This window comes from Typopeltis vanoorti, chromosome 15 (genome assembly GCF_054136105.1).
Source record: "Typopeltis vanoorti isolate ZY-2024b chromosome 15, IOZ_Tvanoo_1.0, whole genome shotgun sequence".
Taxonomy (NCBI): domain Eukaryota; kingdom Metazoa; phylum Arthropoda; class Arachnida; order Uropygi; family Thelyphonidae; genus Typopeltis; species Typopeltis vanoorti.
Genome location: NC_143563.1, coordinates 107,126,799 through 107,152,965, shown reverse-complemented (window position 1 = coordinate 107,152,965; position 26,167 = coordinate 107,126,799). Strand labels below are relative to the sequence as shown.

The 26,167-nt window shown below is 35.5% G+C and overlaps 1 protein-coding gene across 1 annotated transcript in view; it reads right to left on the bottom strand.

Moving 5' to 3' along the window:
* Positions 1-2,151: 2,151 nt before the first annotated feature.
* The window catches only part of LOC150099060 (uncharacterized), a 94,121-nt gene continuing 70,105 nt past the window's right edge, over positions 2,152-26,167 (bottom strand). The window contains exons 3-5 of the mRNA XM_090405804.1: positions 21,391-21,580; positions 14,134-14,363; positions 2,152-2,454 (exon numbers count right to left, since the gene is read on the bottom strand). Coding sequence (XP_090261930.1) covers positions 2,152-2,454; positions 14,134-14,363; positions 21,391-21,580 — 723 coding nt within the window. The remainder of the gene's footprint in view (positions 2,455-14,133; positions 14,364-21,390; positions 21,581-26,167) is intronic.

Sequence of the window (26,167 nt, the reverse complement as noted above, 5' to 3'; positions counted from 1 at the left end):
CATAATATTTGATCTGGCATGAAAGTGGTACTGCTTATCATAAGAATGTTCTTGAAAGAGATACGGTAATGCTGGGGTCATGATGTGAGAGGCACTAAACTACAAGTGCTGGAAAAAGGGACTATGACTCGGAACAACATTCGAATTCTTCAACATGTTTGACTGTTCCATGGTGCTCGCAGGCAAAGAATTAATTTTTATGGATGATAATGCCATACCACATCATACACAAACAGAGGGGATACTTCTGGAGACCGAGGATATTAATAAAATCGAGTGGCCAGCATGCTCACCAGATCTCAACCCCATAGAACATGTTTGGGATGCAATCAAAAGACAATTTGCTGCTTGAAATTCCACTCCAGAAAACAAATAAGGCCTCATCCTTGCTCTGAAGGAGGAGTGGGACCAGCTTGCCTCAAAAATTCTGAATCACTTGGTGCTTGGCACGGTATGACATGAGAGCTGCATTGCAGCTCTCATGTCTCTCGGCATAGTTCTGTAAGCACTATAGATCAATTACTTAACTACATGGGGAAATTTGTAACTTTTGCCAAAAACTTGTTGCAATTTAATTTGTATGAAATTTATAACATATTTTTAGTGTAATATAATTTATTTGTATGCTGACAATAAATTTATGTCCACATTTGGCTGTAGTCATGAAACGTTTTTCACATACAGATAAAAATGTAGTTCATCCTTAGCTTTTAGACACCAGTGTATATACAATGCACAGATTGGAAGAATAAAAATTGCAGACAAAACTATCGCCCATGTGATGTGTGTGTAAATTAGCTCAATTCTGTTAACTGATTTTAAATGTCAAGAAAATGAATGTGTATTAAGTGAATATTAGTTTTATGGCAGCGAAAAAAAAAATTTTTTTTTAAAAATTATTGGTCATGAATGCGTTAAAATAAAGAATGTGAAAGAAGATTAGACATTTTTTAAATATAAATTCAATATTACGTGTAATGTTAACTATGTTATAGGTATGATGATAAACAAGCATTATTAGTAAAGATAATCAAATAGTACAAATAGTAAAAATACGAAATTCAATTTTTTTGTGGTCGTTAACATATAAAAATTTAGAGTTGGACTTGTCCAGTTTCAACTTAAATAAAGATTAAAAGACACTCAATGAAATTATGAGTTTGAGTACTCAATAATTGAAAACTTTTCTTGCATCTCTGACATGCTCCTTGTAGCAAGCATCCAAAAAAAGGGCCTACTTTCATGATTACTTATATTCAGGTATATTAAGTATTCGTGAATATACATGATTTTTACAGCTATGATATACATGTATTTAACCATGTAAAATTTCAAAATTTCTGCTCCTAATATTTGTAAGCTGCATTTCATAATTAAATATTTATGAAAATTAAGCTTGGAATGACCCTGGAATGTGATTCATTATTCAGAAAGTAAACTTTTAAATAATAGAAAGCATGTTAAGAAATGCCTAATAATTTATTCTAAAGTGGCTCAGAAAGGGGTAAAATAATCAATGTATATTTTAACAATAACTCTTTTGACATTTACAGAATGTGAAAGGAGAGTGCCCAGACTTATATTAAGAGGAAGCAGATGTTTAAGATTTAATGGGATGTGATACGGAATCATTAGTGAATATATATATATATATATTTTTTTTTTTTTTTCTTTTTGAGCTTTATAAATGTTTTCTTTTAAACTTTTAAATTATTACTGTAATCCATTTGGTATTTTTACATGAAGGAGCATTAGTAAGTTGAAAACAAAAATATTTGGATTAGGGCATCTCTATGCTATGGGTCTGTCATTTCCAAATGATTGTGTGCGACCTCTCCCAAGATGACATAACTTTCAAATAAACACGCAAAAGTTTTGCTCCACTATAGGTTTTTACCCTACAAACTGCAAAATAATTATAGCCAGACATGATTATTTTAAAAAATCAAAACACACTCTACTTGAATAACATAAAAATAGTATTATGCCTGAACTGAGTGTGGGAAAAAAAGCTCACCTTTCAGCATTAACCAGTGAGCAACAATTAAATGGCATCACAGCAAGGCACAGGGTTTCACATCAAATGAGCTCACAAAAATGACTGTAGTATTTTAAAACACATATGTTAATGAAAATGTGCGTTATTACCAACTATGCATCACAGACTTCTCCTTTATCCTTAATTTCAGGGAGAGTGTCCTGTAAAACTACCTGTGTGCTAATACTGGAAACTTCACTTGGAGATGAAGACTGTGTATGGGTTGTTACAAAGGTGGCAGGAATGAATGATAGAGCTGTGAAAGAGGACGGAGATGAGACTTTTACTTCAGTATCTTCAATACTCAATGTTTGATTGACTAAAGTAGTAGTAGCTAATTTGGGTGAAGATGAACTTGATGGACTGTCTGCAAGGAACTGGAGTCGATCTTCACAGAGGTCTTCCCAAATGCCCTTCTGTCAAGTAAATGAAGGATGGTAAAATGAAATTTTAATCTTCTGTTATTAATTTAGACAGGTAGTGAAAATTTAGTACAATAAGATACCACCATTAAGGAACTGAACTGCTGAGCACCCTTAATGAGTTTAACTTCCTCAATTTTGACAAAAGCACTGTTTAAAACAAAGAATTTTCAACTAATCAGCTGAATATTCTTTTCTAGTAGTAGAAAAATGTTTTTCGACTACTAGAAAAACATTTTTCTGTATAAAAAAAAACTTAAATATTGTATAAGAATTAAAGTCTCTCAACGAAGTATGGTTAGTTGGATAGGAAGATTTGGCTTAGTTTAAAAAATGAAATATTTCTACTTTGGCTTTCATCTGAAGTTCTTCATAAACTATTCTGCAAAGTGCCAGTACAGTACAAATGGTTCACTTAAATTTTATATTTCTCCACATTAAGAAATTCATTTGAAATCCCCAGGAATGCCTACCCTAAGGACTTAAACAACAGCCTGGACCATTTTACTACTAACCGCAGATAATCAAGAGCATTATGATATATAAATGTAGTTCTCAAAACAGTTAACTATAAACAAGCATATAAGTAAATAAGGTGTATACACACACAAACACTGTATAGGTACAAACCTCAAAAACTACACTTGGAATAAAATCGACAAAGAATTATTTTTTTTAAATTAATTAAATAAATACATTAGTTAAAAGTACACCCAATTCCTGGTTGTTCAATTTGAAATTTCATAATATTCTCAATGATGAACTGGCCTACATATTTTACTTCAGAAAATGTTGAGATTCAAAGCATTTCATATTACAAAAATTAGAGCTATATTGAAAATCAAATGAGTCAAGTTGCACAAAAACAAATGCCTATATTTGGAGGGGCTATGCAGCAATCTTATTTTGCATTAAACACTTCTGACATTGCAAATAAAGACATTAAATGATCTAAGTTACTAAAAACTCAGTCATATTGAGAGCTAATAGTTGTGGTCAACTCTCATTATAACCAACTTACAGGAATCAAAGGAATAGTTTTTGTTGCAGAAAATGCAAAAGTGAGGAGAGTGATAGTAAATGTAGGTGTTATAGAGACCTTGCAGGATATCTTAAATAGACTAGCATGGGCACAGGTATGACTACCAGTTTAATGTGGCACAGGGAAGTTAAGAGGTCATACTGCTGCAGAGGCCAAAACAGCACATCAGATTATGTAGTTGTTGAAAACAAACAGGGATAGAGAAATTATTTCTCCCCTTTATAAGGCCACATTTGGACTACTGCACACACAGATCTTGTCACACTCATATTCTGTTAGGATGAAGAAGTGGTGGAGAGGATCCAGAGGCAAGTAACAAAAATCGTAGCAGATCTATGGGCTTCAAAAACTAGCTGATACATGTACAAAATGAGGCACAACAGAAGCATATAAGTTGTTGAAGGGATTTTATAGGACTGATACTGAAAATTTTTTTTCAGTACATGGAGGAAGGGAGAGAACAAGGGGTCACCCATGAAAATTGTGTAAAAGTATGGTTAGGACTAGATTTTTTGCTTAGAGGGTTTCCAGACATGGTTGTGAGTGCTTCATCAATGAATGAGTTTAAAGAGAGAGGTGTGATAGGTATTTGTGAATAATGGATCTCCAATGAGTCTTCTGACTCCATGGAGATCTGTATAATAATAATTTGCAGTGACAAGGTTACGGAACTTTGGCTTGGACTTTTCATTAGTTTATGTATGCAAGTTCACCATTGTGGTCTTTACCTACAGAGAAAATTCACTGACAAAACAAGAGAAAGCAAAAGCATATCACAATGTTTTTTTTTTGTTTTTTTTTCATGTGAATCCCACATATACACAAAAAAGTTGTGATCTAAAGTATTTTGTAGAAGGTAAGGATAAGATAATTCATAAGCCATGTCCTAGAGTACAAACATGAAATTTTTTCAAACTGCTTCAGGTCCTAAGAAAGCAGGAATTGGTTACCAACTGGGCTATGAAAACTGTATCACTGACTGTGCATTTGGGCTCAGGTGCCAACTGAAACTCATGTGGAAGTTTAATGGAATGAAAACAGCACAATGAAAATATTAAACATAGGTTTAATGGTTCCACTACTTCATCTCTAAGCTTCACTGCAGCAAACATTTTTTGTGGAATCAGCAGCAGGTTGTAAAAACCAACTAACTCTTAACACGTTCATTGCCAAGCTGAAAATTGGAATTTCGTGTGGTGGCCAAATTTTTTATATTTTTTTATTCAGTTAGTGACGTCTATGCGATAACGCGTGATTGGCCGTCCGGTGAGAACTCGCAACACGCGATATCGTGTGATTGGCAATGAACGTGTTAATAAATAGTTTTTATAAAACTTCCCAAGATTTGGAAACAGTAATTCTTACACTTGCCTGACAGCCAAGGCTGACTACATGTAGGCCACAAGGACACCCACATTAGGATTTTAAACTTACATTCTAATATCTTCTACTTTTTTTGTGTGCATTATTACAATTCATATATTGTATGTCTCTATAACAGATTAAATACTGGAACAATTAATCCTTAACATGATAACCTACCAACTGGAGACATCTGTGAACAATACCTACAGTAGATTTTCAAACCTGCAGCCTGTTGGTTGGAGAGTAGAAACACTACTCACTCAACCAATCAGACTTTCCAAAGAAGCTGTTCACACCTGGCTATTACAGAAGATCTCCCCCCCCCACTTAAAGGAAACTATGTATGCATGCTATCTCCACTGTTATTCACCATATATTATGGATCACATTTTGAAGGAAAGTAGAATTAAACTTGATATCAGAATTGTAGATGTTCAACTTAGCTCTTTACTTTATGCTTAGGTGGGAGATGGATTTCTTTGCCCAGTGTGAGACTACCGCCTTGCTTATTGGAGGCCTGAAGTGGCTCAAAAAAGTTCCATGTTTGGTCTCTAGAGTAGGGTTTCCAGATCTGGTAAAAAAATAAATAAAATTAAAATAAGTCCTCAACCCACTCATGGTACAAATGTACTATAGGGTTTACAAATAAACCTTTCATGGATGGAGCCACATAAAAAAAAAAAAAAAATGCAGATCTTGTACTCCTAAATAAATCAACGACAACTCTTCAGGACATTTTAAATAAATTGACTAATTGTTACAGCTCTTTTTTGGAAGTGGTGTTGGGTAGTGAAAGAAGTTTATGTGAACATACTGGTCATTGTGTGTGTGTATTTGCAATACATGCTGCATGAGACCTATGAATGTAGTAATACTACTAAGAATATTTCATGTGGCAATGAGTTTGAAGCCATTTGGTGTGAGGTGGAATCTAACAAGACAAATTACATAGTGAGGTGTTGTTACAGACCTGGTGGATCGGTTGCTGGTGATGAAGAAATGCATCACCAAATAGAAAAGGTGAGTGAGAAAAAATTATGTTGGAGGTTTAATGGATTTTTTACCACATTCAAAAAGAATTAAAATAGAATTTAATACTTCCTATATTTCGTCCTAGTCACTAGGACATCTACGGGGATTACAAAAACAATTAATGTAACATGCACACAAAAACTTACAATACTAAGCCCAACCACGTGGGTGACACTAAAGTCCTATCTAGGTGGAGCGCCCTCTAAGGGTGGTCGTAGGTGGCCTGGAATGTAAGGTGGGACCTCTGGTGATGAGTGTTTCCCAAATCTTCGGAAGCTTAATGCAACCGTATTTATTTAGATTTGGTTGGTTTCTGAGAGCTGCTGCTGTTCTAAGAAAAGTCTCTCTTTCTTGAATTTGCTGTGGTGGAGCATGGTGGTTTTCTTCCATGATACTCTGTGGGTGGTGTCCAACACATGGTCAGCCAAGCCTGAATGGCCATAGTTGTGTTTAACGATGTACGACTTGTGTTCCTCCAGGCGGATGGATGCTGATCTGCCTGTCTGTCCAAAGTACGCAAGCTTACAGGAACAGGGTACTTTGTAAACTCCAGGCAGAGAGAGAGAGAGGAGGGAGCTGATCTTTCGTAGACCGGATAGGGGTAGCAAGTTTGCGGTAGGGCTTATATGCTGTGTGTAGGTTATACTTTTTTAGTATCTTGGCTATTTTTTCCGAAGTGCCACGGATGTAGGGTATGGTGATGGCATTTTTAAAATCTTGTTGACGAGAGGGACGGGGAATGGGGGAGGAATTGATTATTTTTTTGATACTGTGTTCGCTGTAGCCATTCTGTGTATGTGGTTAAGCGCAGTAGTGAGGGCAGTTCCACTGGAACAAAGATTGTGGGCTCTTTTGGTAAGAGTTTTAATGATGCCATATTGTTGCGAGGGGTGGTGGTGGGAGAGTTTGTGAATGTATCTGCCTGTGTGTGTGGGTTTTCTGTATACAGTGAAGACAAGTGTATCATTAGGCAGGCGTGTGACTAAGGTGTCTAGGAAGGGTAAACAATTGTTCTTTTCCTTTTCCATAGTAAACTGGATTCTTGGATGTAGGCTATTGAGATGACTGAGGAAGGAGTCTAACGTGTATGGGCCATGAGACATGACATTGAGCTCACTGCTACCTCTTCTCTGGATGAAGAAACTCAGGTGTATGAGGTATTAGAGCTGTTGCACAAACTGAATAAGAATTCAGCAATAGGGACTGATGGAATATCAGCACATGTGGTAAAAGAGTGTTCAACTGAACTGGCCATTCCTTTGACCAGGATGTTTAATATGAGTCCCAGAACAGGGAAGATTCCGCAGGAATGGAAGGAATGTATGGTAATTCCATTGCACAAGGGTGGTGCAAAGACCAATTAGTATCTCAGGAGTGATGGTGAAGATTTTGGAAAAATTGGTTAGGGCCCGCATTCAGAAATGGGTTGACAGCGAATCTCTAACTTGCAATGAAGGGAAGGTCATGTTTTAGCAACTTGCTCATATTCTATAACAATGTTACCATTGAACTAGACAAGAGAATGGACACACCATGATACTTTTGGATTTTGCTAAGGCTTTTGACAGAATACCGCATGACAGACTGCTGCATAAATTGGAGAAAATGGGTTTGGGTTATACAACATTAACATGGATAAGAGGATGGCTGACTGAAAGATATCAAAAAGTGGTATACGGGGGATCTGAGTCTGCAAGGTTTAAGGTAACACGTGGTGTACCACAAGGATCAGTGCTTGGTCCACTGTTATTCAATCTGTACATTAATGATATTAATGATATTGGGAAGGATTTGACAAGCGACATACAGTTATTTGCTGATGATGCAAAGATAGGTAGGGTAATCAGGAATTCTGCTGATATGCAGTCTTTGCAGAATGATTTAAATAGGCTGGAACTGTGGGCATGGGGAAATAGGTGTCAGTTCAATGTCAGTAAATGTAAAGTTATTCACTTCAGCATGATTAGATATCCAATGTTGTATTATATTGGTGGGATTAGGCTAGAAGAAACTGATGAGGCTAGGGATCTTGGAGTGTTAATAGATAGGAAGTTGAAGTTTAGGGGCCATGGGGCAAAGATTGCAAATACAACTCAAAAGATAATTGCAATGCTGAAACAAACGTGCACATGTAAAGATAAGGATGTTATTTTGCCTCTTTACAAGGATTTGATAAGAGCTCACTTGGACTATTGTGTGCAGGTCTGGTCTCCTAGTTTCCATTGTGATTCTAATATATTGGAGAGAGTACAAAGGAGTGTTAAAAATGATATCAGGATTGTGGAATACTGATTATGAAGACAGATTGAGAACTTGTAGACTGCAGACACTAAGGAGAAAGAGGGGTGATACGATTGAGACATACAAACTTCTGAAAGGATCATACAGGATTTCAATGGATGGAAGGTGGGGAAAGGACGAGAGGGCATCCTTGGAAGCTGAGAATGAAGGCTGCCAAGAAGGGTGTGAGGGTTAGATTTTTTTCTCAGAGGGTGGTGCATGATTGGAATGGATTGCCATTGGATGTTGTTAGTGCAAGCAGTGTGAATGAATCCAAGAATAAGTATGATAGCTGGTGTGAATAGTATGTGGCCTCCCTGATGAGTCTCTGACTCCCTGGAGGTCTCTCTCTTAATAATAATAATAATGACAGACAGCTTAATGTAATTGAAGTTACAAATGCATCCAGAAATGGTAAGGAGATTTGTTAGTCCATTTCTGTTAAAAATGCCTGCATTTATGTTGTTAAAATGACTGAGAAAAGAGTTGTGGGCTTGGCTGCTGTGGTTCCAAATTACAAATATACCAAAGCTAAGAGACAGCTTAGCTTTAGAAATGTGAACTCTAATTCTAATATGAATGTTCCATGCAGATGTTAGCATGTACCCATGGCAGTACCCTCTTTTTGTAGGTAGAAGTGGCTTTTCCAAGTGAAGTAGTTTGAATGAAGTACATGTGCAAAGAACAAGTAACTGTTCATAATGTCAGATGGAAATCTGTTCTCTTAGAGGAGAACTGTGTTGTTAAATAGGATGTTCATAGAGAGAGAACAATAATGTCAAAGCAAACTAAAGGATCTTGGCTAACAGGAAGTCTAAACTTTTAGTAAGTTTTAGTATTTTTAACTACAAGAGGGAAAGATCTAATTCTCTGAACAATGCTGCTAATGTTTTGCCTAGTCAATAAGTCAGACTGTCAAGAACAGTATGGCATTAACCTTCTCACTACTTTAGATGTCCAAGTAGTAACCTCTTTCATTATTTTAGTAACTGTTTTTTCTTCTTTTTTTTTTTTTGTATGATCACAGTTGATTGTTGTGCAGTATTAATATCAGATACCAAGATCATTTTATCTAAGAAATCCTTCCAACTTAGCAATTGTACCAATGCTTTGGATGGCCATCGTACTATTCAAATCATATTTAAAAAAAATTTTTTTTCTCAAGCCACTTCAGGGCTCCAATAATGAATCACTGTTATTACAATCCTCATGAACTACATTATTAAGTAATATTAAATCTGACATATAACTATTATGTGAATAGAAGATATTAAGGTTAGTTCATTCCTCTATGCAGATGATGTTTCCTTCTTAAAAATATAAGTTTGAAGATGCTTAGTCACTCTTTCACAAATGTGGTAGAAAAATCAACAACAAAAGACAAAACACTAAAAAACTGCACCTAAACAGCTAAAAGTTTTACTTATTTATGTACAGTTTTTAGTGAAAATTGCAAATGAAATAAGGAAATTGAGAAAAGAAATAAGGCAGGTATGGTGAGAAGCTAGTGGAAAAGTTTTGCTTTACTTTTATGCAACTCCAATCAATGAAAGGCTGTAAACCAATAGTACATTAATACTGAGTGAAGTTAAAGATTTTGTTAACTTTTATTTCTGTATTTTTTAAAAATTCGTTTTTACCCAGTCTAGAAATTCTGCTCTAGAGATAATAATGGAACATTTTCAAGCCACTTCAGGCCTCCAATAAGAGGGGAAAGTCATCCTACAGCAGGCAATGAAATTCATCTTCCATCTAAAGACTATCACAGGATCTGTATACAGTCTGGTGGTTGGAGAACAGATATGCTAAATCACTCAGCTGACCAGGATGGCAAAAGATATAGAACAAAACACAAATCAGTGAAAATATCAAAGTTGTTTTATACAAGTTTTAGCATAAGCATGCAAAAGTATATTAGAAATAAAAGCCCTGATGAGAGATTGAAATTACTGAGATGTGAATTCTGAGGAAACTCAAGTGAATAAACAGGATTCAATGACAGAAAAATATAAAAACTTTACGTTATTAATATAATGTGTAAGTAGGACTAATCTAAAATGGTGTGGTCAGCATGGGTGAAGGAACATACTTGAAGTAAAAAATGGCAAGAAAAATATCAGTCCAACACATTGGACTATAACAGTGTCCTGTGCCAACTTTGAGGGTATTGGGAAATGATGTTGCTGCTGGAGTGCTTAAAAAATTAAGACTAATATGAAAGAAAATTACCCTTTGGGAACTTAGAAAAATGCAATATGAGAGAAGACTGACTAGTCAGCTCAAAGGAAATACAACAGAATTCTTTCACTGTGTGGAGGAAGAAAAACTCTAGAAAAGTGACAGTGGTTCGGATGGTGATGACAACAAAGTGACCCATGCCAAAGGATGTAGTGGAATGAGCACTTTGTCAGTGTATGCTGGTGTGAATGATGTTAACATCTAGAAGGAATATGCTATAGACTAAAAATAAAAGAGCAGATATGTGAGTGTGGCATAACAAGTAAGTTAGATAAGGCAAAATGGCTGAATGAGATATCGCTGCATAATTTTAGTGTAATAACATCGAGTTTAAGGAGTGATAATAATACTGACAAAAATTAAAGGTGTCCATGGTCTTGTTTAATTAATGTCTTCTAAGAGATAAAATAGTGCCACTACCCACAAATGGTGCTACGATAGTGGCTTCCGATTACAGACCAATCTGTGTATTGCAGCTGAGTGGATTAACCCCCCAACCAGCCATGACGTCTATAGATGTCCAGCTAAATCTAGATACGATTCTGTAACACCTGTTGAATAACATAGATAAGTGCAATTTGGTCTCACTATTTCATCCACCTCAGCCGGCAAGGAGGTTTAAGAGATATCAGATTCTCTATACTGGTCAACCTTAGGTCTTACTTCAGAAATCTACTTGATGCAATGTGCTGGATAAGGAGAACTCATATATACTGATAGTTATCCTCTTAAAACAGGAAGATAACTACTAGCATAATGCAGGGTTCTGTCTTCAGCACTACTGCCCAACTTATTTGAATGTTATTTTATGTGGATCTGAGGGAATATTCAGCTGTTTGCTAGTGATGTAAAGTTGGGGAGAGTTATAAGGAGTGAAGCTGAATGTTACGTTCCATCAAACATATTGGACAAATGAGAGGGGATTTTATATATCTGATCCACACACAAAAGGCTACAAGACCTATAGCACAAAAATGCCAAGTTGGGCAAGAGGAATAGAATAAAGGAGGAGTCTGTTCACATTTTGCTCGAACAGTTGAGGGATGTAATCTTTGGAGTAGGCAGAGTGGGGGAAACTGCTGCAAAGGACTGACGTAGATGGAATAAAAAAAGGAGGCAGTGAAGTTGGTTTGGTGAGTTTTAAGATGGACTGTAAAACAGTGTTGGTTAGCAGTAGCTCTTCTTTTAATGATTTTGGAGGAGAGTGGAGAAATAATAGTGGCCAATTCAGCAGAGCACTGTCCATGAAAGTATCTGTAGAAGAGGCACTAGGCAGAAACTGAACGTCTATGAGAGAGAGAGGGGGGGGGAATTGAAGTAGGTCTGTGAGAGAGGGATCATTAATTAGCCAATCTGCCCTCATCTGGATAGAATCAAGAGATCTTAGAGAGGATTTTGGGAAACCATCCCAAATATGGGAGCAATATTCCCTCCAATGGAGGGAATATTGCTCCCAGTGGCAGATTTGGGTTTTGCATAGAGTTAGCAGCTGTGAAGTAGTGCCTTGTGCAAAAAAGTACACCAACTTTTTTCATGGCTATAGAAGCTATAGTTGAAACATAGTTGTGCTAGGAAAGATCAGGTGCAAAGTCCAAAAAGAGAAATCTGATCGTCTTTGGATATCTCGGTATTACTGAAGGTAGGGAGGAGGGATGCAAGCTCTTTCTTGCAAGAGATCAGACAGAACTGAGTTTTGGTGGCACTGAAGTTCATAAGGTTGTCCTTGCCCCACTGCAATATAGCTAGGAGATCCAAGTTAAAGTCAGCAGTCGTGGTAGATCTTGAGCACTAACAGGTTTGTCAAATGATAAGGAGGAATGGAGTGTATTTTCATCAGCAAAGCTATGGATAGGATTGGAAGTCTGTGAGGGCAGGTTATTTATATACAAGAGGAAGAAAGTGGGTGAAAGAACAGAACTGTGGGGTACTCCTGCATTGGTGAGAAAATCTAAGGATAATAAGCTGTCCACCATGACACGTAGTAAGCAACCAGTGAGAAAGTTGGTGATTCAGTTGCAGACTGAATAGGATGGCAGTTTGGTGATTAGATCCCAGTACGAAACCCGATCAAATGCCTTTGAAATGTTGAGGAAAACCACATGAGTTTCTCCATGGCTTGAGTCCATAGGTGGGTGGTGAAAGTAAGATCAGCTGTAGATCGCGAGTGGCAGAATCCATACTGCTGGTTACTGATTAGTTGGTATGCCTCTAGATGGTTCAAGAGTTGATTGTTGATGGCCTTCTCCATGATTTTTGAGAGAATAGAAGTGAGAGCAGTTGGATGGTAGTTTGTTAGTTGACTTATTACCCTTCTTTTGGATGGATTGTATGTGGACCTGCTTCCATGTTGTCCAGCAGATGCCAGTTGAATAAGCTAGACTGAAGAGGCGATACAGGATAGGTATTAGTTCTGGGGCACCACAATTTTTTTTTAACACAATAGGCAGGATACGATCAGGACTAAATGCCTTGTTTGTGTTCAGGATGTTAAGGATTCTTTGTGGAGTGGAGGGAACATTGTCCCGATCATCAATGCAGAAATTGGAAGAGAAGAGGGATGCAAGTAAGTTGGCCTTGTCTTTTTGTGAGTGACTACAGTATCATCTGGATGTGAGAGTGGTAGAAATCTGGGTGGGAAAAAGTTGCACCCATTGACCTTGGCAAGAGACCAGAAGGGGCAACTGCCATTTGGGCAGGAGGTGACTTTCCAGAATTTGGCCCTTTCAAAATCTGACTTGGTCCTAGTGATGATTCTTTTACAACTATTGCAGGTTGCAGTATAGGTGGAGAGAGGAACTAGAGTTTTGGTCTTGAGCCAATTGTGGTAGGCAGAGGTTTTTTTCTTTTACAGCATTGACACACTTTTTTGCCATGTTAAAAATAGTAATAAAGTACCAGTAAAGTACAAAGTATACGAGGTATTAGTAAAGTAAAAAAATAGCAACTGTACAATGCTACTCTGGAGAGTAGTGGTGGTAGAATTGCACTGCAAGAGTGAATAATATTTGGGATCTGGAAATGGTTAAAAGACCCCAGAAGTTCAGAGAATACATTGCAAGTGTTCATATATGGGATTGCTGCTTTTATAAGGAGCAAGACTCTGGAATGTTGTTTACAGAGAAGTTGAGGATAAACTGCAGAATTTATCAGATTGGATGAAAACAGGTGATATCAGAGCTGTTTCAGAGACGGCAAGGGGATTTAACAGGATTGGTATCAAAGCAATTATACAAGAGGAAGAAAAAGAGGTCAGGAAGTAACTTAAACATATAGTACAGAAAGATGTGAGGACATTTTTTTAGGAAAAGGTAGTGAGGAGACTGCACTGCAGGAATGTTTGGTGCATGCTAGAAGAGTGAATATGTGTAAAGTTTGATATGCTATACATGTTGCTAAGTGAGACTTCCTCTTGAGATGAGTGTGAGCTGACTACATGTAGGATGTGTTAATAATAATGAAGAAATGGAATTTTTTAGAGACAGAACAATAAAATAAACCAGCTCATCTTTTACAGAAGAAAATTGTTATAAAAAAAAATTCATCCAGATTACATTCATACATAATAATGAAAAGCATTATAAAAATATGTAAAATAAGTAATGGATAACAATTTCATTATAATTCAGCTGAGTTATAAAAATATTCTGTAAAGAACAATATAATAGGATTTTAATGCAGTATGCAAGTTCTAAGCATAGGAGGATATAAATACAAACCTGTAAATCTAAATCAGGTAGAGAAGAATCCATGCTGACAGTACCCTCAAGAGGTGAAAGTTCACTATTACCAATGCCTACAGTCTCTGCTCCAATAGCTTCTACAGCAGCAGCATCTTCACTGTCATTACTAAGTTCTGTTTTGGTTTGTAGCATTTCCGAGTCCTTTTCACTATCGGTTCCAGTACTATGAGTTTTCAGCTGTCCTTTTTCCAGCAATGATAACTTTTCTATTATCCAAAAAACAAAAGCAACTGGGTCAAATGACATGTATGTAAAAGTATTAAAGAGCAATGGTATTATTTAAATAACTGAGTTAAATATCTCATTTAAACTCACAAGCACAGAGAATCATCATTCTATGAATAATGATATACTATATATTAAATATTATAAAAGAGTTCTGCAAAAACACAACTTATCCAAAGCTAACTTTTCTCTCCCAGTAAAAGTTTTAAAATTTATACTGTACAGAGCATTTATAAAACCATGCATATATTTATTTGATGGAAACTATATTATAAATAGGGAAAAAAAAAAAATGAAAAAGAAAAACTGAGAGGGTACATCAGATATCCATCCTGCTAAATTAATAATTTCTTTTTCTTATTATTTTATTCTTTTCTCTGATTGTATTAAAGCATCATCCACAAAATCAATAACATTCTATAATATACAAATTTATGGGCATATTGTATATGAATGTTTTTTAAACAAATCACAAGCCAATTATTTTTATGGCTGGATGGACAATAATAGAAAAATTTTAAATTTAAACAAAAATATAATTAATTTTCAAACATTTCTTCACATCAAAGATGATTTTTTTAAATACTATTTTAATATATCTTAGAACAGTGATTCTCAACCTATGGAGCATGCCCCCTTTTGAAAGGGGGGGGGATGCAAAGAAAGTGGAAATCAAAGGAAAAACTGAAAAATATTTTACTAAAACAAAAGCATGTGATGAAACTATTTATTGACACAAAAACAATATAAAAACAAAAACATAAAATACACTCTGAAAATCAAATAATAAAACGTATAAAATCTACTTATTGAATAAACTAGTTACGCTTACGAGAGCATATCAATATTGCAAAATATACTGAGCAACTAATTAAAACTAAACAATAACAATGAAGCTAAAAATTAATGGCTTTCTTGGGCCTGTGTTGCAGGGCAAAGCTCTTCATATGATGGTGATACATTGGAAATTGACACTCTTAGTTCTCTTTCTATATTTAACTGAGATCTATATTTTGTTTTTAAGGCAGCCACTGCAGAAAACCCAATTTCACAAAAATAAGATGTCGGCAATAGCAAAAGTGTACAAAAAGCTCTTGACTTTAGTGCAGAAAATTCATCAGCAACACCTGTCCAAAATTTAAACGGCTATTTAGATGCAAATTGGCTTTAGATTTCACCACTTGACGCGAAGTCTCTAAATTGTTCCTCTTCGAAGAAGAGGAACAATTTAGAGAAACCTTCTAGGGTAATTTGAAATGGTGAGAAACCTTCAAGGGTAATTTGAAATGGTTTCTAACCCACTCTTACATTGCCATTATGTTGTCAATTATAAAATAGTTTCTAAAAATCTTTTTCAACATTGTTAAATGATTTTCAATAGTTGCAAATAAAACTTTGATGTGTTGCTCTTCTGCCTTGTAGGTTTTGATAAATTCATCCACATTTGCAAACATTTCTAATTTTTTACAAAAAGCATTAACTTTGTCACTCATCTCTAAGATATGTGTAGTTTTTCCCTGCACTTGCAGGTTTAATATATTTAGTTTCTCGAATATGCCCACCAAGTGGCTCAACTTCATCACAAATAAGTTGTCTGTAAACTTCTCTGCTTTTTCATGATTTTCCTTTTCCAAAAAGATTGCTATTTAGTCTCTTAATTCGTAAACACGTTGTAAACATTTTCCCTGTGATAACTATCTTGTCTTGTAGTAAAATAGTAATGCTGAGTGTTCTGCTCCAGCCAAGTCTTTGCAAAGTTCAGAAAACAGTCTTGATTTTAAGGGTCTCATTTTTATATAATTCACCATGGTTATATCTGTTGTTAACACAATGTTTAGACCAGGACTCATTTCCTTTGCAGCAAGGCAGAGAATCATTGCATGATTCTCTGTCTTGTTGCAAAGGGATTTTTGTGACGGATTTTTTTTTTTCTCACAAGGGCTTGCAAACTTTTAAACCTTCCAGGCATAACTTGAGCACCATCAGTGCAAATTCCAACACAATTTTTCCACTGTACGTTTGCCTTGCATATAAAATTGTTCAACATTTTGAACACTTCAGGAGATGTGGCTCTTCTTTCTATTGGTTTACAAAACAATAGTTCTTCAACTGCTGATAATCCATTGTAAAATCTAACATACGCAATTAAATGACAATCCTTGTTGCTATCTGTTGCTTCATCAAGCTAAATTGAGAATAATTGGGCACAAAGCTTCTACAAAACTTGTTGTTGCTTATCTTCACATATATCACCGAGCAACAGTATCATCTGATGGAGGAATGCACTGTAGTTGTTTAGTAAAACTTTTTTTCTGCAAGCATAGTTTCCACAATATCAATCGCAGCTGGAAGAATTAGGTTTTCTCTAATAGTGTGGGGCTTTTTGAACCTCGCTATTTTAATATGCAACTTTGTAATAAGCTAATCAAGCTTTTTCATTTACAGATAAAGCTTTTTTAATGCTAAATTTTTGCTTTTCAAAACATTTCAGTTTGGCAGCAAAGACCTCTCGAGGTTTGTTAACATATTCCTTACGAAGTGTTTCCAAATGTCTTTTAAGGTTGTCTTTGTTGGTTTCATGCTATCAGACACCAAAATTTTTGAACAAATAACACACAGTGGTCTTTCTTCATCATTTACTTCAGTTTTGGTAAAACCGAAATCTAAATATTCTGCTACATACTTTCTTGATTTTACTATCAGAGTGATATTCTGTGAACCTGAATTTGCTGATGTAGATGCTCCACAGTCGTCAGATGCCCGAGTACATCCAATTAAAAATGTATCTATTTTTCTACAGTAGAAGAGACTGGTTTTATACCCATGTATTACTTCTCACTGTTGGTCACTATTGCACTGTTACTGCCATCTTGCCATTTCAAGCTTATTTATACTCACAGAAACATTTCCAGAACATTTGAGACTTCCTGATGAAATTAGAAACATTTCTGAACTGTAAATTATAATTCCTTCAGATTGTTGAGATGATAGTTTTAAGTAGGCTTCAAGAGCTTTATTTATTGCGTACAGTTCGCTGGTAAAGTTGGAAGCGATTCTCCCAGATCCAACTTTTATTGAAAGTTTTTCACTTTTCAGGAGTAGAAGGAGAACAGCACCTCCATTAATCATATTGGTGTCTGACGATCCATTGGTATAACAAATAACCTGTTTGGAGGATGAAAGAAGGTTGATAGTATTTAGGCCTTTTTCTTTGAGCATTTCTTTTGATTCTTTTTTTTTGTACAAAGTTTGGTAAGGTTTAGATTTATGGAGGTATTTGAAGGTAAAGGACTGGAAAATAGAGGTTCTTTGTTTATGTGGGCATTTAGCTGATCAAGACCTATTTCCTTCCTGATAGTGTCATCATATTTTAAAGTTGATGATCTGTGAAGTCTGCATTTTTGATTCCAATGTTCATAAGTTTTTAGGGAGATATGATCGCTTTGGTAGCTTCTGATATTATTTATAAATTTTATGGTGGCAAATTTTCGTCTGTCCTCAGGCCAAGCCTACATTCCTGTTGGGCTCTGATGTTGTTAGTGGATGAGACTGCACCAAAGGATAAAACCCAATATATAATTAGTAGCATAGCCAAGTGAAAAACTTCCATAGGACTTTAGTTCCTTGTGCTGTCATTAAAATTTTTTTAAAACTGATCCCACTGTTTAACAAAATTGTTGCTTTTTGTGTACTGTGATAAATGTTTTTGTGCTCTGAAGATATTATATATATATATATTATATATTATATTATATTATATATTATATATATATATATATATATATATATATATATATATATATATATATTATATATATTTGGTGAGGTTGTGTGCAAAGATAAAAAAATCAGAACTCCCTGGTGGACACAGGAAGTTAAAGAGGCAGTGAAGGAAAAGAAGAAAGCATATCAAAAGTTCCTGGCAAATAAGTCAGCTTTTACTCTTACAGAATACAGAGACAAATGTAAGAAAGCTAAACAGTTTGTAAAACTAGCTAAACAAAAGTCATGGGAGGACTTTGGCAAGAATATAGAAAATAAATATCAAGAAGGTGGCAAAATATTCTGGAGGTTGTTGAAGAAGCTTAGGAATGGAGGAAAGAGTGCTGTAAAAGGAATTAGAGATGATAAAGGTGAAATGAAAACAGGAGAAAAAGATATCCTTGAAGTATGGAGTAATTACTTTGAAAAACTGCTAAATGAAACAAGCAGTGATGACAGCACAGTGATAAAAAACACTGACCAGGCATGCAGTCAGGAATACATATCCATACTTGAAGTAGAAAAAGCCATCAAAGGCTTGAAATGTGGAAAGGCAGCAGGAGTAGATGATATTCGACCAGAAATGCTGAAGTATGGTGGTATAAGAGACTTACAGTGGCTGCACTGCATAGTTCAGAAAGCCTGGACAGAGGGACGAATTCACGATGATTGGAGTAGAGCTCTCATAGTACCCATATATAAAAAGGGAAATAAAACTGAATGTGAGAATTACAGAGGTATTTCCCTACTGAGTGTTCCTGGCAAGATCTATGCAAGTATACTTGAGAAACGGTTGAGAAGAATTGTGGAAGAAAAGCTTGGTGAAGAACAAGCTGGATTCAGGCCAAATAGAGGCTGTCAGGATCAGATCTTCACTTTACGACAAATAGTCGAGAAAGCATGGGAATATAACAAAGATCTGTATTTAAGTTTTGTCGATTTGGAAAAGGCATATGACAAGGTGCCAAGAGAGAAGCTATTCAATACGCTGCAGTTATATGGTGTCAATGGGTCATTATATCAAGCAATACTTAGTCTTTATTTGAGTTGTGAGTCAGCAGTTAGAATTGAAGGAAGTACAGGAAGATGGTTTAATGTTAAATCTGGTGTGAGACAAGGATGTACATTATCCCCTCTGTTATTCATTATCTATATGGATCACATTATGAAGGAATGTGGTATTAAACCTGATATCAAAATTGGAGATGTTAATGTCAGCTCTTTGCTTTATGCGGATGATGTTATACTTCTAAATAAATCCGCTACAAGTCTGCAAGATTCTCTGACTAAATTGAATAGCTGTTGTAATAGATATGGTATGAAGGTCAGCAATAAAAAGACAAAGACAATGAAAATAGGCAGAATCATTGAAAATGTCAACTGTGTTGTGAATGGAGAACCTGTGGAACAAGTAAAACATTTCAGCTACTTAGGCACAATTTTTACTGAAGATGGTAAACTAAATATAGAAATAGACAACAGAATCAGCAAAGCTGGTATCGTGGGAAGTCAATTGAATAAATTCATATGGAATAAGAAAGAAATTAGTCGGAACACTAAATTAGCTGTATACAAGACTGTGTTGAAACCAATTTTAACTTATGGATCTGAGAGCTGGGTCAGAAGTAAAACACTTGACCAAAGACTAGAGACCGCAGATATGAGAGTCCTGAGAAAGATTAGAGGCGTGAACAGATGGCATCAATGGCAATATCATATTAAAAATGAGGATATTAGGAAAGAACTTGACATTGTCAGCATCCAGGAATGCATTAGCAGAGCTAATCTCAGATGGTATGGTCACTTAAATAGAATGGGAGAGGAAAGATTAGCAAAACAAGTGTTCTCTGCCAGATTGGCAGGAAAACGACCCAGAGGAAGACCAAGATATAGGTGGATTGATACGGTACAAAGTGCCTTAGACGATAGAAATATAAGATCTGATAATGTTGGAGTCTTGACAAGTAACAGATTGATTTGGAGGAAAATTGTAGATAGGAAGTTATAATGATGTAATTTTTTCATGTAGTACTGTCATATCCTGTACACCCCTGAGGGTACATGGCAGGAATTTGATGATGATGATGATGATGATGTTTGGCATACAAAATCAAAATGACTGAGCAATTGCTGATCTTGACAAACTATAAAATTTGCAGATACTGCAATAAAATACTAGCATAAATTTCCTCAATTGGGGAGATACCCAATATCTCGATTAATACCATCAGATAAATGACATGAACTGTCAACACATAAGCTTCTCTACTTGTTTATATATCACACCAAAATGGTCAGTAAACTAAAATATAGCACTTGCATTCCTGACATGGTTAAGAACAAGATACACAGTCGTAACCCTTTCCAAAGAAGATTCAAAATATTAGTCTTCAACTGAAGGATATACACTGCTACTGCATTGCTTCTTCTGTGGCCCACCATTTCATACTATCATCAAAACAGCAGGGAAGGAGTCATAAAGAGAGCAGCTGTAAAGCTAAAGTCTACTCAACATCTTATGAAAAACACTGAAGAGCACTTTTCTCTCTCTTTAAATGAGCTTATTATGTCAGAGAAAGAGAGAGAGCGCATTAATAATTTTTCTCCTCATAGTGTAAGATATTCTTTATGATATCATAATGGTTTGATTAATATTATATGATTTCTAACTTTTTATCAAACTTTGGTTATTTGATATAAGTCAGGAACTATCCACTAATGACTTGGGTTTATCTATAAAATTACAGATGAATAACAAAAGTAAATACTACTTGACATCAAATAGCATTTGGCTAAGTAATTATCCAAAAGAAAATGATTGAGTTTTGATATTTTCCATATTCAGTCAAAAGGATTACATTATTTCATCCGAAAAAATCTGAACAGTAAGTAAATTTTTAGGATAAAGTACAAATGAATTAATAAAGAAAACAGTCCAATAAGATTCAACTCAACTTTGAAAAGTGTCAAAAAAAAAAAAAATTAATATCCATCAGAAGCAAGCAAAAAATCTGCCTTTAAAATTGGATAAGCTTCGAAAGTGATTATGTGAAAAAAGCAACTCCCATACTGAAGTTTCTGTTTTTTTTCCTAAGTGCTCAATTACTTTTCAAATTTGTTAATATTTCTAGGGAAAATATTTTTTGCCTACTTGGTATATAATGATTAGATATTCATTATTACTTCTTTCAATAACTTCAAATAATGAAACCTAGTCCAAGATCAATATAAATTAGAACTATTTACCTGGATTTGCCATGCTGCGTCTTATAGCCATTGGATCCTTGTTACTCCATTTCTGTAGTTCCTCCTCCATTTTTTCAACTTTTGCAGGGTTCATGGCCCATAAATACCCTTTACGTTGTGTTCCATTTCCAGCTGGTTTTTCTACTTTCTCGAAACATTTGTTAAGTGATAAATTATGCCTCACAGAGTTCTGTAGAAATATTACAAGCTTCACTTTAAATGCTGATTACAGATATTCAAGTAGATTTATCATTAAATACACACAATGAATGAACAGTAAACTATTACTATATGAGAACTTAGATGTGTGCACAAATAAATGAATGACTAATGAATAACTGCCAACTACGATGTTGGCAGTTATTCATTAAAAGGAGTGATTGTGAATTATACTGTTAAATAGTATAACACACAGCACCAAAGAAACAAAATAAATAAGAAATTAATTAGCTGCTAATATTCTGCTAGCTAGAAATGCTTTGTCAGTCCCGACATGCATTAACAACGGTGGTGAATGCAATTCTTATGTTCTTCAAGACAGATGCCAAAAGATTTTCCATCAGTACATAGTAAGTTTATTCCTGAGTGCAAAGCACTTCAGCCACCCCTGAGTGTAACAGACGATGGAGTCTGTTCTTGATTGTTGATGTTATGCCATTTTAGTTAGGATTTTTGACTAATTCCATATATTATAACGTATTCACTATAATGCTTACTATAGTGACAGCAAGATATATATCTTACAATATAAGATATTGTAAGCCAGCCTGGCTAGCATACCAGCTCTCCAACCAAGAGGCTGCAGATTTAAATCCTATCTTGAGCATGGATCATTGTTTTAAAGTGGGAGATGAATTTAATCGCCTGGTGTGAGATCACCTCCCCACTTACTGGAGGCTTTGAAGTGGCTTGAAAAAGTTCCATGTTTGGTGTCTAGAGCAGGATTTTCAGACCATAAAAAAATATAAATTAAAAATACAAAATATACATACATATATAAAATTGATAAAAAAAGAAAAAAAAAACCCACCCATGATACAAAATATACTATAGGTTTACAAATAATCTTTCAATGGGTGGGAGCAACATAAAAAATAAAAATAATAAATTTATCTTGAAATTAATTTTGATAAATACTGAGCAATCTTTATATTATAAAATGCTCATCTTTTGTGTGCTAAGCCTATATGATACTCAGAATTTTTGCTGATTTGTGTAGTGCAAGGTCTGACAACAGATGACTGAAGTGTACTAGAAAACTGTGAATTAGGCATGAGAATGGAGAAAGTGACTAATATGTATTGAAAAAGAATGGATAAATAATTCAGGAACCACAGCATCAGTTGGAAAATATGAAGATAAAGACCCATCCACTATCATATATAAAGTATAATCAGGAAGAAAGTTAGCAACCTAATTACAGAAGTCAGAAGAGAGACAACACGATGTGTGCTTATTGAATAACCTTTATACCAAACACAATCAAATGCTTTAAAATCAAGACCTTCAGTATGAAGAAAAACAATTTGGGAGTCCCCAAACTTTTTTCCTGTGGACCATAGGCAAGTTCATTGCTAGTTGTAGAAAATCTGCAGTGGTAACTATTTCTTACTTAAAGTTGCAAGGAAGTGCTTGTGTTAGTATCCTCCATTATTATTATTTAAAAAAAAAAGGAAAAAAAAAAAGCGCTGAAATGTACCTGAATGGTAACAATTCACTGTTCTTAAAAATAGATTAAACATGGTTTAATTTCCAAGCTGCAAGTTAAGTAATAGTGAAATAAAATATTATAAAAAACAGAGAAAACAGGATGGGAATTAATGCTGGAGCACAAAAACCTCGAGAAAAATTGAAGAATGCCATTAAGACCAAGAGACATTTTTGGTATCCAAGTCAGAGAAGACTGTTCTAATCTTTTCCTGTAAAAAAAAAATATAAAAAGTTTGGAATTGAATAGTGTATGTTTGTAATGGTATGAGCACAAATTCTTAATATTCTGTGCAAGAATTTGAGGAAAAATTAGAAGCCAGGAAAATGGCTTTTTTTTCTGTAGAATCATCCAAGATTAAAAGAGATCAAGGAACAGGCAGACAAAAGTTATGGCTAATAACTTTGGCAGGAGAAGAAAGCATGAATTACCATTTGAACATAGGTTGACAGTATGTTTCTGAGGTATGACGATGAATTGAGACAGAGAATTATGAATGGTATGCTAGCAGAGCTGTGCAAAGAAAAGGGAGTGCAGTCTGTGGATGTATTGTATTTGAGGGAAGAATGGAATTATACAGATATGATGGATTGCATTTGAATAGCACTGGAGTGAGTCAACTGAAGAAACTGTTGCTAGATGGAAGTGCAGTGTGTCATGCAAGCAAAAGATCAGAAGTAAGAGACGAAGTGAAAGTTTAGGAGAGTGGTACTGAAGAGACAGAAGTGCTTGCCAATGGAAACAGTAGTGATGTGAGAGATGAAGAGAGAATGGGAATGCAAGAAGAATAGAGAAATGGGAAAAGCCTGGGTGGACAGGAAAACATGGCATAGGGAAAGTGGATGTTGGAAGTAGTAATGAATGTATGTTTGGGAATGATCAGCATAGAAATGGATTAGATTGGGATATGAGTGAGGAAGTTGAGACTGAACAGATACATGTGTGGTAAGTGGTGATAAAGGTAATTGGGCAAGGGCAGGTGTGGTGGGGAAATCGCAACCAACAAGTGGCTTGGGCAGGAACTGGTTATACACCTAAAAGTGAACTGCTGTGTTTATTTACAAATGACATAAGTATCAGAAATAAGAGAGATGAAACAGTTTCACTAATTAAGTTTATTGGCCCCAACATCATTGGAATATGTGAAACATGGTTGAATGAAGATAATATCTTAATTGGAATAGAAACGGAAGGGTACAATGTTTTTCACAAGGATAGAAAGGACAAGAAGGGAGAGGGAATGCTAATGATAGCAGGGGGAATTATGTTCACATAAAGTAGACATGAATGAGGAAAATATTGGCAATGGTTATTAGGCGGTGTTGTGTGAGGTGGAGGTTGACAGGAAGACACATTTAGTTGGATGTTGCTATAGGCTAGGGAGTATAGAAAGTGGTGATGAAATGTATGAACAACTTAGGTTAGTGAACAAAGGAAGGGTGATTATTATTATTTTAATTCAGGCAGTATAGATTGGAATGAAGAGGAATTTGGGAATAAGGAAAATGATTTTCTCGAGTTCTTGAGAGATAACTATTTCAGGAAGCACATAAAGGAGGGCATGCAAGGATCGAGAGTTTTATATCTGATCATTTCATCAGAGGATGTAACTGTGAGTGGGAATTCACACTTTCCTCCACTTGGTGAGAGTGATCATCTGGGTTGTAGCTAGCCATATGCAGATATCTGTGGAATTGTAAGGCTGGTGATTATGACAAGCTTAGGAGACAACATGGAGCTATAACATGGAACGAGGAGTTGAGTGGTAAGGAAATAAATGCTGCTTGGGGAATTACAAAGAAATACATAACAGCATCAATGTGTGAATTATTCTGAAGGCCAAAAGGCTGAATGAGGTAGGTTTAAAATGGACGAATGAGGGGATTAAGCATGAAATCTGGAGGAAGAAGGCATCAGAAAGTTGTATAAGGGGGTGCAGTATCCCGAAAAAGGAAGATCACTAGTGGTGTACCGCAGGGGTCAGTTTTAAAACCATCGTCGTTCAATTTGTATATTAACGATTTTGGAATGGGTTTAACTGGTAATATAACTGCAGCTATTTGCAGATGATGCAAAATTGGAGATAGCAATGCCAAGTTAAGCAGATGAAATGACCTTACAGGAGGACTTGAATAGATTGCGTGAATGGGCATGTAAACAGAACTGTCAGTTCAATGTTGCAAAGTGTAAGGTTTAAAATTTGGTTGATGGAATGCAAAATATACACTTGGTGGGGAAACTTTAAAGGAGGTAGAGGAGATCAGAAATCTGGGAGTGGTGAGTGACAAAGACCTGAAATTGAGGGACCAGGCACAAGTTGTGAAGATGTCATATTGGATAATGGTAATGATGCAGAGGACCCTGATATGCAGAAATAAAGAGGTTATGATACCATTGTTATAGGGCCTTGATCAGGCCTAATATGGATTATTGTACACAGATTTGGTCATCAGGTATTCATGGTGAAGAGGATATGTTAGAAAGGATCCAAAGAAGATTCCCAAAGGTAGTCAGTGGTCTTTGGAATGTGAAGTAAGAGGATAGATTGAGTGAATGTAAACTGCAAAGCCTTGTGAATAGAAGGAGGGATGTGATTGAGACATATAAGTTAGTCAGGGTTGTTATCAGGTTGATGTGGAAGAGATTTTTCAGAGAATGGGAGAAGGGCCATCCCTAGAAACTGTACAAGGAGGTTCAGTAGAGTGAGGAGCAGGTTCTTTACATGGAGAGTGGAATGCATTGCCTGAATGTAGACACACTGAATCAGTTTAAGGCACAGTTGGATGAACTTGGTATTTGCCTCTAACAACAAGTCTGACTCCATGGAGATCAGATGTTAATAATAGTAAGTTTCTCGAAATTTTAGATGTTTTGATAATTTGTTTATATTTTGGTATTAAGCAAAAAGATGATTTCAATGGAGGTTAGTTACATATTTCTGGATAATCTCTTGTACAACCTTGGTCACACATTAGAGAACCAAGTTAGATAAAGGACAAAAATATAAAGTTGAACTGGAGAATGAATGTTTCCATACTAATGAAAATTGTTTCAGTAATACATTCAGTA